Below are 18,892 nucleotides of genomic sequence, written 5' to 3' on the forward strand. Positions count from 1 at the left end.
GTTGGATACTACAGCTGTTAGCGATATTTTTGGCAGTAATCCCATTTATTCCTGGTCGCACCAAATATGCTCGCCCTTTCAACCGTGGGGGCATTATAATGTGACGCTCAATCCCACTATTCGTTGGTAATAGAGTAGTCCAAGAGTTGGCGGTGGGTGGTAATGACTAGCTGCCTTCCCTCTAGTCTTACACTGCTAAATTAGGGACGGCTAGCGCATATAGCCTTCGAGTAGCTTTGCGAATTCAAATTCAAAACAAAATCCCATTTATAATAAGGTTGAGGATTGTAGTGATTAGAAGAGGAGGCGCCATACTAAATATCTGTTTGCCTCTCAGACCGCCTTCCCAAAAATTTCCATTAAAAATTACAGCTCACAAAATACCATATTTTCGAAACATAACCGAATCCCTGGTTAAATCTGTTACTTTTCTAGCCAATCAGAGTAATAACTGAAAACATTTTACAGATATTCGTTGTAAGTTACTTTGGTAATTTTCATCCCACGCTTTGCCTCGCCACTATGTCCTGTAAAATGAGGGGTATCTAACTTTATGACTACAAGAGATGTTACTGTTTTTATATTTACTGTAGTGTTAAAGGTACGATAAATTTCAACAGAAGTGATGTAACTGTAATTATATCTACTGTAATGTTACACATGACAGTTTACAACAGAAATGATGTAATTGTAATTATACCTGCTGTAATGATAAGGATATGACAGATGATCTTTTTGTAATCCTGTCTACTGAAAAGTTAAGGGCTGTCAATTTCACACTACATATTTATCAACTGAAAGGCTAAGGTGCTTTTATTCTGACCTTTTAAGAGAGTTAATTATAATTTGTATTTATTCTTTGATGAATAGGCGTTCCAATACTATTTACAGTCTCCTAAAGTTCTAACGTTTTCGTAAAAATAATTAGTGATTTGTAAACGAACTTCCGAAACACTGAGGTTCTGATGAGTCAACACACAAAAATTAGCAATACCTAATTGAATTCCTTCTATGATTAATACTATTTTAACACAAACTTTGCTTCAATGTTTGAAAATATTCGGCTAACAGCAATAATATATATTTCAAATAAAATGGAAACAGTTCGTGATGACGAAAAACTCACTTGAAGTAAAAATATATCTTAGAACGGCTGGACTGAAGGTTGAAACGTTGTTCTCTGCTTTACTAGTAAAAGTGTTAATACCCATACCAGCCGTCCTGAGAAAATGAAAACAGTTCATTCATTTTTCTATCTTGTATTTCCTTTGGGTGAACGAATTTTTTGTTTAGTAAAGTATATGCTAGGTCCATAGGTCCAGTCGATTATTGGAGGTCAAACTGCTTCTAGCTTTAATAGTAAATTGTTAGCCTATTGTTATACGTATGTGTGTTGTGTATCCATATTTGGTTCAATGTTTTTGTTTGTTTTAAAATTAAGCTGGGAAAGATGCTAATTTAAATTCCTATGTGGTCTCATGTTATGTACATATGCGAAGAGAGATCAGATTTAGAGCTAAAATTAAATATATACTTACTTATATTTATTGATGAAAATTTAAGATACAGTTTTTTCCCATGAGTCCGACTGAATAGTAATAATGCAGATTGTTTTATAATCAGTCTGATCTTAAATATACAATTTCGATAATTACGAAAATATTAACTTTCTTCTGGCAGGACAGCGCTAAATTTATCGACACACGACGCAAATATCCGTGTGGTTCTATGCTAAACAACAAACGTATGATAGATATTCGTATGCGACTTGAACACTTGCGGACAATATCATTCTGTATAAAAAGGTCGAAAGTATCAATCATCTAGTGATTTAAAAAATAAAACTTCACTTTCTGTAAATTGTCGAGTTTACTTCACTTTGTTTTAAGCTGTTACCTTGAAGAAAATAACAGTCAAGTGTCTGTAAAATATTTTTTATGTAGTTCTGTTGTCAGTTTTTTTTCTTTTTAAAATCTGGGTTAATACCCAGTATTCTCGAGTCAGCATTATCCGAGCTAAAGAAACCATACAATAATTGATCAAGTACAGTTAAACTAGAATCCTTATTTGTGAGATGGCAGATGGTCGAAGTAGGAATACTTTGAGACTTGCAGTTCCAACGGATTCTTAATATTTTACACAAGGCTGTATATAATTTAAAACAATCAATTTGTAAATTATCCTCGTGTCTCTAGAAATTGTAACTTATTACTGTAACACTGTTCTGTGTATCACATTTGTCTTCCATTCAAGAACTAACAAATTTTTGCAAGCCTGTAGATTTGCCTTACTATTAACCATTTCACGTTTATTTTATCTTTCTATCTGTTCTTCTATATTCCTACCATCATTGCTGCTCATGTTGTGCAACCAGCCGAGTTCCAACTTATTAATCCAATTTTAACTGTGTTATTCATTCTAATTCCATAGGTTTCGTAGGTAAGCAAAGTACCTCACCCACATATGCTACATCACACACGATGAAATATTACATCAGAGTAGGAGTTCGTGTATCTAGGGCAAACAGTCGTGAAAAGAACAGACTAGAGAAATGCATATGTTTGTTTGTGTATACGTCACTGTACCACCATCTGTCTGGTGAACTGTATAAATAAAATGAATACACAGTTTAACAGATAAACTTGTAGATAGAAATTATATCTATATAATTTTTGTACGCGTGGCCTTAAGCATTAGGGTTAATATATTTTCTAAAGAATGTTCATGAAGCTTTAAACTTACTTGAGTACTTCCCGCTCCTTGTCTTCCTCAGCTTTTTGCCTCTGCATAACATTTTCTATTATCTTCCTCTCTTCCTCACTGAGGTGACTGAGGTCAGGCATTGGAGGGACCACGGCCGGACTCTGACTCTCCATCCCCACACACAAACACACCTAGGACTACAATGGGGTGGGTCCCACAGTTTAGGCTTAGTGATGGTACGGCTGGCTGAATAATGGCGGCGGACGCAAGCGTTGTACTTGGTTTGTGTACTTCGTTAGCATGGCGGTTGTCAGCTAACTACGACTGACTTTGTTCTTCTGGCTTTTTTCTTTGACAGTTGCAAACATACCGACCTTTAGGTCTCCGCATTACAACTGGAATGCTGACAACTCCTGGATACTGTCTGAGTTCTAAATAGTGGGAAGGGAAACAGTTGAAGTGTTCCGACGTTTTCTGCTTGCTCCACTAATTTCTGGAGACTTCTGCTTCCTATCATCCTCGTTAGGTGGCGCTGTTTTACGCATATATGTGCATAGAACGTTGAACGTTCTCTTATGAATAAGTTAAGGTCTATTCGTGAGAGTGCAGGGGTAATAACGTCATGCAGCTGACCAATCAAAGATCGCTGTTACTCTGACGTTAGTATCAGATCGTTTCATTGTGGTTGGCAAAGAGAAAAAATATGTGAATGAAATAATCTTATGAAATCTCAGACAGACACTAAGTATAGACGGAGCCGGCGTGACGCTGGTCCAGTTCGTAATTTTTTATGTCTGATTTTCATCTGGCTCCAACTTATGCACATAACATGTTCTTTTCTTCTTACATCGAGATGTTAGCTAAAGAAAGTACGTATAATCGATATAACGAGGTAAATCGACGTCTTCAAATTCATCAAATAACACATTCTCTAATTGCCCCTGTGTAATTGTCTTCACTACAAAGTTAATTAATCTCAACAGTGAAGATGAACTTAAAGAGCCGTAATGTAATTTTTTTTTGCTGATTTTTGAAATACAGCACATAACCCTATGGTTTTAGCCCTTTGTTTGTTTTTAAAGATGTCAAAAGCATAATAAGTAGTTATTTATAAAATTGGAATCAACTAAAATGTCATACATTAATCAAATCAACTTTCAAAATCAATGCTTAAATAAAGTTAACTTGATCATTTATTATAGTATTTAAAGTAATTAAAAGGAAAAGATTTAAAAAATACAGATTGCGAAAGTTAGATAAGTTATTATAGTAATTGTTTAAACTGGATGTATTTTATGCTATTGAACTCTTAATGACTAAGTGTTTGTGAAATATGCTGAAATAAAAAAACAACTTGATAAATCTGTATACGTAGCTGTTTATTCGGTTCTTTTTAGATATTATTATTTATGAAGCCCAATGTGAAATTAACATGTGATATACTTCTCTTTAAAACACTTGTAGATCTAGAAAGATAAAAATAAATGCTTTATTAATTTATGAATTATTGTGAATAGAATTACCTTAATCTGATAATGGCAATGACCGCAATAACTAGTATTACAATTTATATAAAAATGAATAGCTTAGTTTTGCGTAAATATAAATATATTCTTCAATGATCCTTGTTTAATATTGTCTTTTATTCAGTAAAAAATTATAAACACATGTTTTATCATTTGATATTTCATCTCTTCAAAAAACTTTAAACCTGAGGTGATCATTCCTTATTGTCTGTCTTGGATATCCACGAAAAGCTGCTCTAGGGTTATCTGTGCTAGCTCTCCCTAATTTCAAATTGAAAGCCTAGAGTAAAGGCAACAAATCAACATCACCAACTCATCGACTATTCTAAGCGAATAGCGTAAGTTAAAAATAGTTTTATAATGCTACCATGGCTCCAAAGCGAGGAGCGTAATTTTAACGAGAGAGGACGAGAACCAAGGACTCTCGTATTCATAATCTGGCATGATAACTTTTAAGCTAGGTAATGTTTGTTCAAAAATAAATACCCCACATTTAATGATGGGTAAAATATCAGATCATTCCTTAAGTAATGTCTGATTTTAGGTTTCCGAAAGGAGAAAGAATTTCAAACCCTTTTAATGTTATTTAATCAATAATGTATGTTCCATTATTATTAATCACTTCCCGCCAACGATTCACAATCCCGCGTCTGAATGCCACTTCTATAAAATTGTTGATGTTTAGAGGAAAAGAATGTAGAGAGGGTAGTTTGACATTTTCATGTGTTCCAAGCTCATTTCCATCAAGATTGTTCTGCAAACTTCGGAAAAGATAATAATTAGATGGGGCAAGGTCTGGAGAATAAAGAGGACGTGGAAGTTGTTCCCAGTCTAACTCTTCAATTTTTATAGATGTGATCCTTGCTGTATGGGGCCGTGCATTATCCTGGTATAACAAAACACCTTTACGATTGATGAAAGCAGGCCTACTTTCTTTCAGTGTAACATTCAAGCTCTCTAACTGTTGACAATAGAAGTATAATGTAATCTTTACATTGAGTGGCAGCAACTCAAAGTGGTTCACATCATCAATATCCCACCATACGCTTAGCAAGACTTTCCTAGGGTGGAGGTCCATTTTGGGCTGTGCTTTAGCCAGTTTACCTGCATTAAGCCATTATCTGCGGCGCTTAACATTTTTATAAAATATCCATTTTTCATCTCTAGTCATTAACCTGTCCAAAAAAGTGAGTTACGTTCACGAGAGTGCAGAGAAGTGCACTGAGTGCTCTAAGGCTGGCTTCTGTCAAATCATGGGGGATCCATTCTCCAAGTATTGATACCTTTCCAACCTGTTGCAGATGACAGTGAACTGTTGAATGAGTTGAATTAAGCTTCTGTACTAGTTTTTCAACTGTTACAGCACGATCTTCATAAAGTTCAGCCAGCAGCAAGTCATCATTAAACTCAACATGATGACCTGAATGTGGCGCATCACTTAAGCTGTAGTCACCTGATATGAACTTCTGAAATCACCTTCGACATTTTCTTTCATTGAAAAAATCTGCACCATAAAAACCTTTAACGTTTCGTGCAGTTTCTGCTGCACTATTGCCTTTTTTAAACTCATAAAGTATTATATGCCGAATGTGCTCCTCAGATACATCCATCTTCATAAGGATTTATTTGAGTAATGATATGAAAAAGTGGAGTTGGGTTAGTTTCTTTTATTTGTCTGAACATTTTTATGCACGTCTTACTACAAATTGTAGTCATTAAAGCCTTCTACAAAGACAGAAATGATGATGCACTTTCTATATTAAATTTTCGAACATTATTTATGGGATGACCTGATATGATATGAAATTACAACATGTAAAATAAAATGATGGTAAAAAGCTCATCAAGTTAAAATAATTTTATTAGAAAGCAAGAAAACAACGTTTCGGGTGACAGCCTTTCATCTGTTTGCACGTTAAAAGGCTGTTGCCCAACATATTTCACCAATAGAAGTTGCTTAATTTTGCGAGCTTTTCACCATTATTTTACTTTAGATTTTGCAATTTTCCTTGTACGTGCAATTATTTTATTATTAAAATAATAATTCATATTTCCTATTGTATGCAGAAAAACAACATATTTGCTTTTTTAAACGCAAAGTTTAGTTTGAAAACACTCAAAGGTAAAAAAAAAAAAATCTCTCTTTCGTCTTCCACAACTCGAGGGTTCGTACAATAACAATATTATTAGATTCAGAACTTTTAGATAGTTTGAACGTTGTAATGGATATGCTGAACAATATTGAATTTTAAAATAAATTACACCTCCGCGTAAAGGCAAGAAACAGCACAATCCATGTTCATATCAATCAGTGTGATTAATAGAGGTTGTTAGAAAGATTAAGTTACGATTAAGACCCAGTATTTTATGTAATAGGAAAACGTGTGCCATCTAATGGAAAATTTAATCAATAATATAAAGTGAAGCATCAACAATTGAAAAAATCCAGCAACAATGGCAAAGAAAACAGAAAAAAATCTGCGAACTCAAAAGCTGGACAAGGATAGTACAGTAATGAGCATATATAATTATGGACCGTAAAAAACTGTTAATAAAGAAGACTGTTCTCTCAGTCTCAGTCTTTAATTATAATTATTGCACAAAGGTAAATTATCATGTTATGACATGTTTCATCGCAAGATGTCCGGGAAATATTATTTTATTTTTATTCCCATAAATTTCTGTATTTTTTGCAGGCTTATGTTGTTAAATATTTTAAAGCTAGTTTTTATATATAATACAAAGTAGAATATGTGAAGTCTTGTCAGCTAGGAGTGGTACGAAGAAATGACTTATTCAAATATAGTAATGGGTATGGGAATATAATACTTTATATTATTGATTAAATTTTCCATTAGATGGCACACGCTTTCCTATTACATAAAATACTGGGTCTTAATCATAACTTAATCTTTCTAACAACCTCTATTAATCACACTGATTGATATGAACATGGATTGTGCTGTTTCTTGCCTTTACGCGGAGGTGTAATTTATTTTAAAATTCAATATTGTTCAGCATATCCATTACAACGTTCAAACTATTAAAGATACTAAAAGTTCTGAATCTAATAATATTGGTAAGTTCTGTTATTGTACGAAAGGCCAATCGAGTAGTGACTTGTGGAAGACGAAAGAGAGATTTTTTTTTTTTTACACACCTTTGCTTCTGAATCTGACATGGACAAATTAAGTAAAATGTAGTAAAAAAAACATACAATTTTGAGGCTTTGGTTTCTAAACTTCGCCGGCTTTCGGTGTTTATATCTTAACTTATAAAGCTAGATATTGTAAACAAAGTCAAGTGATATATATAATGAATAAGAAGACGTATTTCTTCATTGAACGAAATTGTTCAGTGAAGAAAGATGTTTACGAGAAGGTATAAATCAGATATAAATAACAGTGCAAAGGTGAGAAAAAAAGTAGAAAAATAATAAGAAATTCGTCGTAAATTCCAAATGTGTATGTTGCCTAATATAGAAATCAAACGTTTCCCCAGAAGGCAAATTTAAGTCTAAGAATAGAAAAGCTGAAAATACAATATGAAGTGTCAACCTGTGGAGTTTGTTATGTCATTACTTCTTATGACGAAAAAATGTTCAAGTGAGCTATCTAGTAAGAAATGTTTTGTTTGACCAATGTTCAGTATACCACATTCTTTACATATCACATTATATGTCAGTTTTTTTTTTAAACGCACATTGTATCTGGAATTTTCTGTTGGGATCATATATGGATAGTATGTTAACATATTGGAAGTTGAAGCATTTCTTTCTATGACGAGACGCGCTACTAGGGGTAGATTTCTGGCCGACTACAGTACTTTGTTTTATATTCTTATGTCTGTAACAATAAATGGGTTTTCCTTTAAAAAACTGGAAATTGCTGAATCGTCAGTAAAGACATTGAAGTTTTGTTGAAAATCTGTTCATGGTATTAGAATAGTGAGTAAAGATAAGTGATGTTTGAGAGTTTGTAGACTTAAGTTTCGGTTTAAGGGTTTATTCTTGGTTTAAAGAACTGGAGCGTTGGACGGCTTTCTTTATAAATGACTTAGATTAAGAGCGATTGATAAATAAGTCTTTAATTTCTTTACAGTTTGACTCGTAATTGTTTTGTTTACTTCAAACTCTCCGTAGTCTTAGGAACTGAAAACATGTACCTTAATAGATCCACGATAAATGTATGGACTTATAACTAAAACTGGGGAGAGGGGTTCGATTATTCGCGGTGGACAGATCACAAATAGCCCATCTTGTAGCTTTGGGCTTTAAAATGTATTTGACGTTAATACAATATTTTTGTATGTGAATGTAATAAAATTGTGTACTCGTTTACATCAGTATTTGATGAAACTGTTTTCTTTCATCAGATATATAATAAAAATGGTATTTTTTAGGTATATGTGGTAAATACATTCTTATGTGCATGTAACCAAATTAAGAATATTGTTTATTCTCCCTTAATACAGCCTAATTCTGATAACATATTAAACAGATGAGTTTATACAAATTGAGAGATTCTCTTCATCAGTCAAAGTTTTTCCTAGACCTGCAGATGTATAAAGAAGTGCTTTAAGGTTGATATTTTTTACAGATAAAATTAAATTTTACGTATCATGTTTCAAATCATTATATGATACCATTTGCTAACCCGCCAGTGGCACGTCTGCAAAATGCTAAAAACTGGGTTTCGATACTCGTAATTGGCAGAGAACAGATAGCTCTTTGTGTAATTTTTGTGCTTAATAACAAACAACAACAGTCATTTGCTTTCTTTGTAGAATGCCTTAAAAAGAAACGTACATTAAGTCGTCATAAGTGTTTTTCTTAACCCGATAGTTTTATGCTTATATTAAATATACTGAAAATGTATATGTTAACCTAGATTTTATATTTACTTCAGCAAATAAGATTCTAGATCGATTCCAAAGATGCTTGGGTATTAGAGAACTTGGTCTATTAGTTCAATGTGCTAGTTTGTTCGTTACATTCTACGATATGGAGCAGTGAAACAAAATGTTCTCTTGCCTCAGTTTTATAAGTTACTTACATTTTGTCCTCAGATGAACTCTATATATAGTATGGAACAATAACTTCCATACAGTTCATTGCTTTTCATATACAAACAAGTAATAAAACATTTTGTAAATTTAAATTAAATAGGGATGACTGCTAAAATAGAATGAAAATAAGAATATAGGGATGGTACAACTACACGTAATTCATCCTCACGTGATTTTCAGTTGTAAAATGCACGAGTACAGAATGAGTAAGTAATCGTTAAAATTCGATCGACCTTACATCAGAAGTTTCTATTAATCAAGACATAATTTGACTAAGTTGGTTTTTCTTGTACATAAGTCATGGTTTTTAGTTCACTACTTTGATTCCTACCCTGGAAAGGTCACGATATTATAATAAACAAACTGCATACCAACAGTCAGGAATGTATAATTTCTGCATTTTAAAGTGTAACATTAAATTTTAATATTTGAAGTCACGTGGGAATGATCTATGTATAGCTATATCATCCCTATATTTTTGTTTACATTATTTCTGTTACTACTATCCAATAACATTTTACATGTACATGTTTTTATTACTTATTTTGTGCCGTTTTTTTCCTGTGACTGAAAGTTAGTGCATTTTACAAATGTGTGTAATTTACATCACGTATTGATTTTTTTTACTCATTTACTTCATATATAATGTAGTTGGCTCCTTAAGACACCGACTGTATAGTGCACAAAAAACATTGAGCATTTTACACGTTACACTCATCTAATATTCATTCACTATTTGCTAGTAATTATTGTTTCATTCTATACTAGTTATTACGACGAAGCCATGGCATTATGCACTAGCCAAAAACACATAGTGGATTTGGGTTTGCACTGACATTAGTGGTAAAGAAGTTGTACAGTTATCTCGACTGAAACAAGAAAGATCAACACGTTTATGGGTTGATCACTTCCTGGTTTGGTATCTTACCGATGGTTTCTGGCCTTGCTGGGTAGAGAAACAAATGAAAGTGAGGAGCAGTCATCTTTTAAAGTGAAACTCTCGATCACTATTGAGTTTGTAGCGTACATGTGTATCAGGCCTATTGAATACCTTGGTCATCCTTACATGTAGGTTCTACCGACTATATGGCACGTTACATTATTACTAATTTTTTCCTTATTGAATTAAATGAAATTAGGTTTGAGAAAACTGAAAGTTGCACCTCCTAGTGCTAAATAAAGTATCTGAACACTGGTGGATCTGAAAGAAGACGTGAGGGTGGCTGGTTTAGGGTATCAACAACATCAGAGGACTGGCAACTATAGCTAACCAAAAAAAATTGAAGTTTGCCATGATTAAACCTCCAGGGACGATTTTGGCTGGCAAGGGATATTAATTTTTTAAGACAATCAGAAAACGATGTTACTTTATCTCCCAGATATGCTTCGGCCATAAAACATAGAATACACCACCTGGCTTAGTACGTCAACACGTTGGAACCATAACGAGTATTTACAATTTGGAGATAATTATGAGGTTAACTTTGGAAGTGTTTGAATCATGATGCAAACTAGCGCCAGCTTGGACATCTCAACACGTGTAATGTCTCGCAGAGACAGAGGGGCGGAATTACAAATGCTAAGTAAGCCTTATTTTTCATCCTTATGGGCATCACGTATAAACGCAGGTGGTCAGACCTGTGTTCTTACCTCATAAATGTTTGAAGACTTCTGGAGATGTTGCAGAGACAGTTTGGAGTGATTCATTGAAATTACGTAAATCTCCAAGAACTCCAAACTGCGATTTTGGAAGAATGCCAGTTTTTCCCGCAACCGGAATTTTGAGCTGTAATTCACAGCATACCACATTGAGGCCAATGTTAATATGCGAACCATAAGGCTCAGATATAGCTATTCATAATTTTGTGCTACTGACCAAAGGGATGTCAGATAGCAAGCAACACCTGCCACCACAAGCCCTCTAACCAATTTTTTGAAGTAAATAACATGAGTGAATACCAATCACAGATTTAGTGGCATCACGTCTTAAGCCTTCTGGCCTGCTGTCCAACGTGTAAACTACTAAGCCAAGTATTGCTTAATGTTTTTAAAACAGCTTTTTCCTGTGTTTGTAATTATTCTTATGTTGGAAGACATGTATAAATTAGATAATTTGGTTATTTTTTCTTTGTTCTGTTTACAGCAAAGATACTAAGGCCATCTGCTGCTGTCCCCAATTTTTAACAGCTGATCAGAGTAATCACAAGTCAACAACCATCAATGATGTAACAATGATAAAACTTTTTAAAATTAAACATTAGTTAAACTTGCAAATAAATAATTAGTAGATAATTTCATGTGTTAAAACTATTAAAAACATTTCATTTTTATCATTTTGGATAATTACAGTTCTAAAGTGCTATTTTCATAAATTATGTAATTTTTATAACAAGCTAAAGAATAATATAAAGTTTATTTTCTTGTACATAGGTGTTCTCACAAATTTAATTTACATGATTTCAGATCAGCTGGCCTACATGCAATATACTTTGTTACTTAGCATTTTAATAAATTAAGAATGACTGAAGGCACAGTTTGTAATTGCTTAAAATGTTTACTTTCTAGAACTAAAGATTTACTAGATGGATACACAAACAAGAAAGATCATTTTGATGGGGGGATAATTTAAAATTTGATTACAAAGGGACAGATTATGATAATAAACCTTAAGAAGCATTAATTTCTATAAATTACAGTTTGCTGGGTCTATACAAGGAATTTGATACACTTCTGTACAAATATGCATGGAGAAATATCTTAAAACAAAATTTAGATTTTGGGGACTTAGAAGAAAATAAAAGTGAAAAAAAAACAGCAGTTTAATTTTTGTTTTAGGAAACTAACTTGGTCCAAATATAAAAAAAAAACGTAAGAAACAAGTAGTTACAGAAAGAATATAATCTATAGAAGATGTGTCACAGGTCAAAGAATCTTCAAATACTAATTTTTAAAACTGATGATTAGATTTGTTTATATAATTGGATATTTTTTACTATCTAAATAGAAATAAAAAATGATTACAGTGCTTGTTCATCACAAGAACTTTGATATGTTTTAACTTTCGCACAAAGCTACTTGAGGGCTATCTGCGCTAGCTGTCCCTAATTTAGCAGTGTAAGACTAGAGGGAAGGCAGCTAGTCATCACCACCCACCACCAACTCTTGAGCTATTCTTTTACAAATGAATAGTGGGATTGACCATCACATTATAATGCCCTTCATGGCTGAAAGGGCGAGCATGTTTGATGCGACGGGGATTCAAACCTGAGACCCTCAGATTATGAGTCAAACACCTTAATCCACCTGGCCATGCCAGGCACAAGAACTTTGAACAGAATTTAGATTAAACAAAACACTGTGTGATCAGTGGTAATTTATATTAAAATATATTTTATATTTTTAAAGTTTTACGTCAAAACAACGATCAATATTACAGATTAATACCTAACAAAAATAAACGTAAATCTTTTATTCTCCCCATGAATGTAGGGATATACATGAAAGTGTTTATTTAACAAATAAAATCAGAATAGTTTTAAACAATTTGGAATGTTAGGATGGTTAATCGACCCACTCCTGACTAATAACCTTGATGTGAACATTAAAAATTTAATCAAAATATGTAATGTATTGTTTACAATATCAAAAATAACTTAATTTATATAGTGTAAAAATATAAATGGAAATAAAATAAGGTTTAGGTAGCACTGCCCCTAAGTTAAGTACAAAAAACTTAACAGAAAGTGTTAATTACCAGTTTGAATGTCATTTATGGACATAGAAAGGAAATACCATGAGAAAAACATGTGCTTGTTTGATAACCAGTTCACAATGATTATGTTAAAAATATCATGCATTTTATTTTTTGAACACAAGAAGCCAACATTCTACCATATAGGTGTTAATTCTGCTTGTATTTTATTTCACAATCCAAAAATAACTTAACAGAAAAAAACAACAACAAATTTTTAAATTTTATTAAGCCAGGAAGCAGTTCTTGCAAATACAAGTTTGAACAACATCTTTACAATGCAATAATAATAACAACAACAAACACATTTAGGTTTTAGCCAATCACATTTAAATTTTAACACAAGACTTCTATTATAAATCTGTGTGTTAAAACTATCAGCATACAAGCACCAGGCACTAGTTTTTATTTTATAACAACCATTTTTTTGTTGATATTTGTTTCAATAAATATTTCAACTTAATGTATATAATAAATGCAATAGGAAAAAAAAAGCCCTAACCTTGTAGTTTGTTATGAACATCCCACCTGTACAACCATATAAACAAAAAAATTTAACACTCCAATACAAAAATTAAAACGTTTACTTAATTAAAAAAAACGAAATTATGTTCCTAAGGTTACAATATCAAATAATAATGATACAATGTTTCATTTTAAAATTAGCATAATGTTCCTTAAACTGCAATCAACAGCTTTTAAGATACTCACTTCAAACACTCAAGTTCTAGTACGTAAATCACATTTTCATGAACACAAAGTTATCTTTATCTCACTGTTAGAAAAAAAAAAAGACTTTCACAGCACTTTAAATAAAGAAAATGGATATCACTTTTTATACTGTACATGTTATCACATTTGATTGTAGGACAAGTGAAAAGAACTTAGGTAACAAGTACAAGGTACTTTGTGTATATATATATCTATCTATTAGATCTAATGGCTATAATGCTGTATACATAACAAGCTTTTCACCATGTTCTTAAGATGATTCATGAACATTATAATGTTCTGATAACTCTTATATACAAGATGACTCTAAGCTTCATAGTTGGAGAATATGCTTTCAAAACTTAAAACCAAAAGCATCTACATAACATCTTCTGGAATGGCTGAGATAAATTTTTGGGGATTTACAATTATATCTAATCTATCATAAAATCAACTCTCAAATACTCTTACCTGACACTCAAATTTTTTCTTACATTTTCTTCACTTGCATACTAAATATATGCCTAAAACAAAGGGCTTCACTTTCTGGAATGACAACTTAATGTTACCATAGTATGATTTTGAAACAATTTTCTAAATAAAAAAGATTATTTGATTTTAATTTTGTGCAGTTTGAGCTTAAAACCTAGAAGTTCTGTGAGCACTGCTGAAAATGCTGATAAGATTACAACCTTTGTAATGTTGTACAAATAGGGATTGGCACAAAGTCCAGAAATCTTGAAGGGACTCTCCAGTTCCTAGGAGGGTAACAGAAAAACTTGTTAGTAAGAAAATATTATTGTATCTAAAATTCCAAGATATGGCAGTAAGGGTTAAGATTTCATAATTAAAACAAACACCTTATAATGACTGTATATTCTAAAGTGACAGTGCCACTTTAAAAGGTTTGCACTCAAATGTTGGATATATCTGTACAGCACTTTTTAACCAAAATTACCTAGTTAAAAAAATCATTTTTGATGTAAAGTCTAACTTTGTTGTATTTAGTTATTTACTAATATTTAAATTATTCAAATTTTAAATTACTATACAATTTCAATAGACACAGAAATGGGCAAGACAGATAAATTATACAGACATACCAGCAGGTTTACAGCTGTCACCCTTTAAAATAAAGATTATATGTGAGAAACTACAAACATTTTTTTGTAATAGATCACTTGCACAAGTGATACTACTTGTATATTATATGTATATAATTGTATATTGTATATGGGTGTACATTTCAAACATAGTTGTTTCTCATATTCTACCTAATAACTGAGAATAATCTTTCTTACTTTGTAATAAAGAATATTTGTATGTTACTAGCCACAATGAGTGTCTGTTTCAGGGCAAATGTATGACAGATATAACTAAGAACTGAATTTTACATTTCAAATGAAGAGCAAAATATCCTACTTCTGTAAACATATTTTTTTCTTTACAAAGTGAAGCATTACAAAACAGGCTGTTACAGGATATAAAGGTTCATTGGGAGGCCCTTTACATAACATGTGTGTTTAAAATTTTACTTATTTTGTTGGTCTCTTAACTCCAACATGACAAGCAGAAATGTCATTAAAACTATCAGAAAGAATAGCATACATCATGGACAATACAAGTAACAACTGATTTTAGTATGCAACACTGAAAATTAATTAAATTTTTTTTCTAACTTGACTATTATAAAATACAAGTTTTTCAAAGCAATACGAGTTTATTTTTTACCTTCAGCAAGTCCGATGCCAACTTTAGAACATTGTTTGCTAACATCAGCTCTTCCTTTTTGTGAGGCTTTTGCTCCATGTGAAGATACAAGTTAATCTAAAGAAAAAAAAAACCAGAAGAGAACACATATTCAAAGCTATATTACAACTATCTTTCCATACGTACCAGTTTTGTTATGTTAAATCACTGAATATGAAAAGTATTCTGTGACAGAAAAGTGACTGGGAAAGGTACAATTTTAGCAATTCTACTTCCTCAGCATAAGATAAAAAGAGGTATACTGGTACCAAAACATTTTTTAACTACTTTGAGATTTGTGGAAGGATATCACATGAAAAACTTACTTATTTTCAAATATATTGCTTGACTTTAAAACTAGCCTAAAGAAGATATAAAACTAAATAAATATCCATAACAAATCTAAAACATAAGATAAAAAATCAAAACATTCACCTGTTCTGTAATAAGAACAGAAAAGTTGCGGTATTTCTTGTTTAACTTTGATCCTAAGATCATAAATCGCATTAAGAAGATACCTATGGAGAGACACCAGCAGAATGCTTCCCAACAGTAGAGACGTTCACCAAACTGATCACTTTCTTTCAGTAGCTGTTACACAAAATAATTTATAACTTTTACTGTGAAACTTAGTTAACTACAAATATAAAGTGTTTTCAGGAAACAGACAAAATATAAATGATCGTTCTGAAAGTTTTAAACATTTCATTCCAGTATCAAGTTATTTTATTATGGTCAACAAAACTGTTAATGAGTACATCAGAATATGCTATATTTATTCAAGTAATTACAATTGAAGTTTATTATATCCACATTACACAAACAGAAAATAATGATAGGTAACTGATCAAAAATATCTATAATACTAGCATTTTAACAATATCAGTTGGAGGAGCCATACAAAATTTAATGTTTTAAATATTAGGCTAGATCAGTCTCACCAAATAACTAAGTTTATCAGAACAATACATCTGAAGAATCATACTTTTTGAAATTTCTTCTTTCTTTGAAAAAAATGGTTTATTTAAAATATGATAAACTAATTCTTTTTAAAAAAACAACAACAACAAGACTTTCTACCTGCAAACACAAGAAAGACACCATGCAAATTCCAATTATAAAAGCTGTGGAGACTATTACATCAACAGATCTCTGGGGACCATGTTTCTGTAACAAAGAAGAGCTATTTAGACTATAGTTTGGTTGTATGAAAAAACATAACATAATGTAACAATATGTATACAGGTGTATACTTTTCACTGATGTGGAAGCTCTCGTCTGTAATTTTGAATCCCTGTTCCCTTAGTTTTATTTTAAAGCTTTCAAAAGCATGTTGATTTCTCTCATTCTGAGCTCTGAAAAGCACAGCATTATGAAGTGTTCCTTGTTTGGTTGACTGTTATTACACTTCACTACGAGTTTTGCTATTTGTGTGTGATTTACATTTCTGAAGCTTAGGTGTTCATTCTCCTAGTATCCCGATTGTAAATTCTATATAATCGTAATTGAAACCTGAGCACTCATACTGATAAATGATCACAAATTTAGGTAAATAACTGGTTCAGTCTTTAAGGGGAAAATGTTTATAATCTGCATTGCAATATGAAAAACACAGTTGAATTTAATTTACAAATAATTTCTGTTAATAAGTTGTCTTTTTTTTTTTTATTGTTATCAATGACAGAGTTCCTAGATGGAGAAGACCCATCAATCAACACCTTATGGTCCTCCTCAGAGCACAAAATGAGAAAAATATACATATTTTTGAAACTGTTATGACAAATAAACTGAAGAAACCAGTGAGCAACAAATTGGAACAGGTGCTTCCATTCTTGCTAAAACTGTAAATGTACCTTTCTGTAAGGAATATATACTGTTATATACACACACACCTTTACCATACATTTTAATAATCAATTATAAATGTCATAACTTTTATAAATCTTAATTATAATTCTGAAATATACAGAGACAGCAATGAAAATTATTATGGAACATAAGTAAAACACAGAGGGCTTGCAAATAACAAGTAATACTGAACCTATCAATGGTACAAAATATAACTAAAAATAAATTAATTAAAATGTTGTACATTAGTATTTGATACATGAGTATATACACTTCACTTTCATGCTGTCATAAAGTTTATAAATGTCCATTTTTAAAATATTATTTAACATGGCCTATGTTTCTTCTCAATTTTTAGGTTTAGTTAAGTATATAAACCTTAATAACTTAACACTGAGATCTTGTGCAGGCAGAGCAATGATTAAAAGTGATCTATTGACTTCTTTACCATTTGACTAGCTGGCAGAGATTCATTATGTTCCTGTGGGAATAGCATGATGGATCAGAGTCTGTCAGTTTCTACTTTTCAAGGTGCTATTAATTTTGTGTGGAACATCATTACTAGTGGCTGCAATGCAATCCCAAACTTCTACTGATTCCTTGCCATGTTTCACTAAAATACATTGACTACGATACTATTTTTTTCTCTATCATAAAAAAAAACAACAATAAACTTTATTGGTTGTTGCCAAACAAATTCAACTTTGTCCCTCTACAGTTTGTAATTCAATATCCATGTCAACTTTTTGTTTTGGTAACTGTTTCTTAGCACAGACTTCAAGCATCTAACTTCTCAAATGTAACCAGAAGCTCTCAGCATCTAGCTGAAAATTCTGATTTACTCATCAGATGGTGACAGTCTCTTATAAGATTAGCTGAAAACCATTCTAACCATGTAATTATTCACCTTTTTTAAATAAACCTGAAGTTTCATGAAGCACTGTCATTTCTTTTAAAACTAATTTCAGATCAATGGCAAAATGAACAACAACAAAAAGAAAACTATGGATTTAACAGACTTAAAACATCTACTGAAACCACTTCATGTTAACAAGTATCTTACTGATCGTGAGGTAAAATTCAAACCTATGTTTATAACAAGGTAGTTGGCAAGTCTCTACCATAATCTACTTCATAAAGAATATATTCTGAAATATTTAACATCACTTTTGGAGTGTTTTTCACTTTTATACCTTTATCATTTTAATTACTGGTGTTCTGGTTCATATATTTTCTTTAATATTTCATACAGTTCTTATTGAAGTATGGGCCTTGTTACAATTCTTCATATAGAGTATTCTTCATCAACCAAAACATTAATTTCTACATGTTTGCCATATGGTATTTTCTGCTCTGAAAGCCATAACTGTATTCACACTACTACTACTTGGCAGAGTATAATTGTCTGTATTTTAAAACTGCATACTGGCACTTTCTGATTGGATGGATGCTAACCAACATTATAAACTATTAATATGTAACTCTACTTAGGTGTACTTCATTTTCACATTATAATGAGTGACACCACCACAGCACT

General features: G+C 31.9%; 2 protein-coding genes across 11 annotated transcripts in view; both read right to left on the reverse strand.

The window, feature by feature from the left end:
• The window catches only part of LOC143235702 (regulating synaptic membrane exocytosis protein 2-like), a 138,318-nt gene extending 135,088 nt beyond the window's left edge, over positions 1-3,230 (reverse strand). Inside the window, exon 1 of the mRNA XM_076473915.1 lies at positions 2,743-3,230. Within this exon, the coding sequence (XP_076330030.1) occupies positions 2,743-2,876 (134 nt within the window). The 5' untranslated portion in view covers positions 2,877-3,230. The remainder of the gene's footprint in view (positions 1-2,742) is intronic.
• A 10,028-nt stretch (positions 3,231-13,258) lies between these two features.
• The window catches only part of phtf (putative homeodomain transcription factor), a 53,722-nt gene continuing 48,088 nt past the window's right edge, over positions 13,259-18,892 (reverse strand). For all 10 annotated transcript variants that reach the window (XM_076471197.1, XM_076471196.1, XM_076471193.1 and 7 more), the window contains 4 exons: positions 16,588-16,674; positions 15,943-16,098; positions 15,490-15,585; positions 13,259-14,516 (listed from right to left, as the gene is read on the reverse strand). In XM_076471197.1, coding sequence (XP_076327312.1) covers positions 14,367-14,516; positions 15,490-15,585; positions 15,943-16,098; positions 16,588-16,674 — 489 coding nt within the window. In that variant the 3' untranslated portion in view covers positions 13,259-14,366. The remainder of the gene's footprint in view (positions 14,517-15,489; positions 15,586-15,942; positions 16,099-16,587; positions 16,675-18,892) is intronic.

Source organism: Tachypleus tridentatus, chromosome 12 (assembly GCF_004210375.1).
Source record: "Tachypleus tridentatus isolate NWPU-2018 chromosome 12, ASM421037v1, whole genome shotgun sequence".
Classification (NCBI taxonomy): domain Eukaryota; kingdom Metazoa; phylum Arthropoda; class Merostomata; order Xiphosura; family Limulidae; genus Tachypleus; species Tachypleus tridentatus.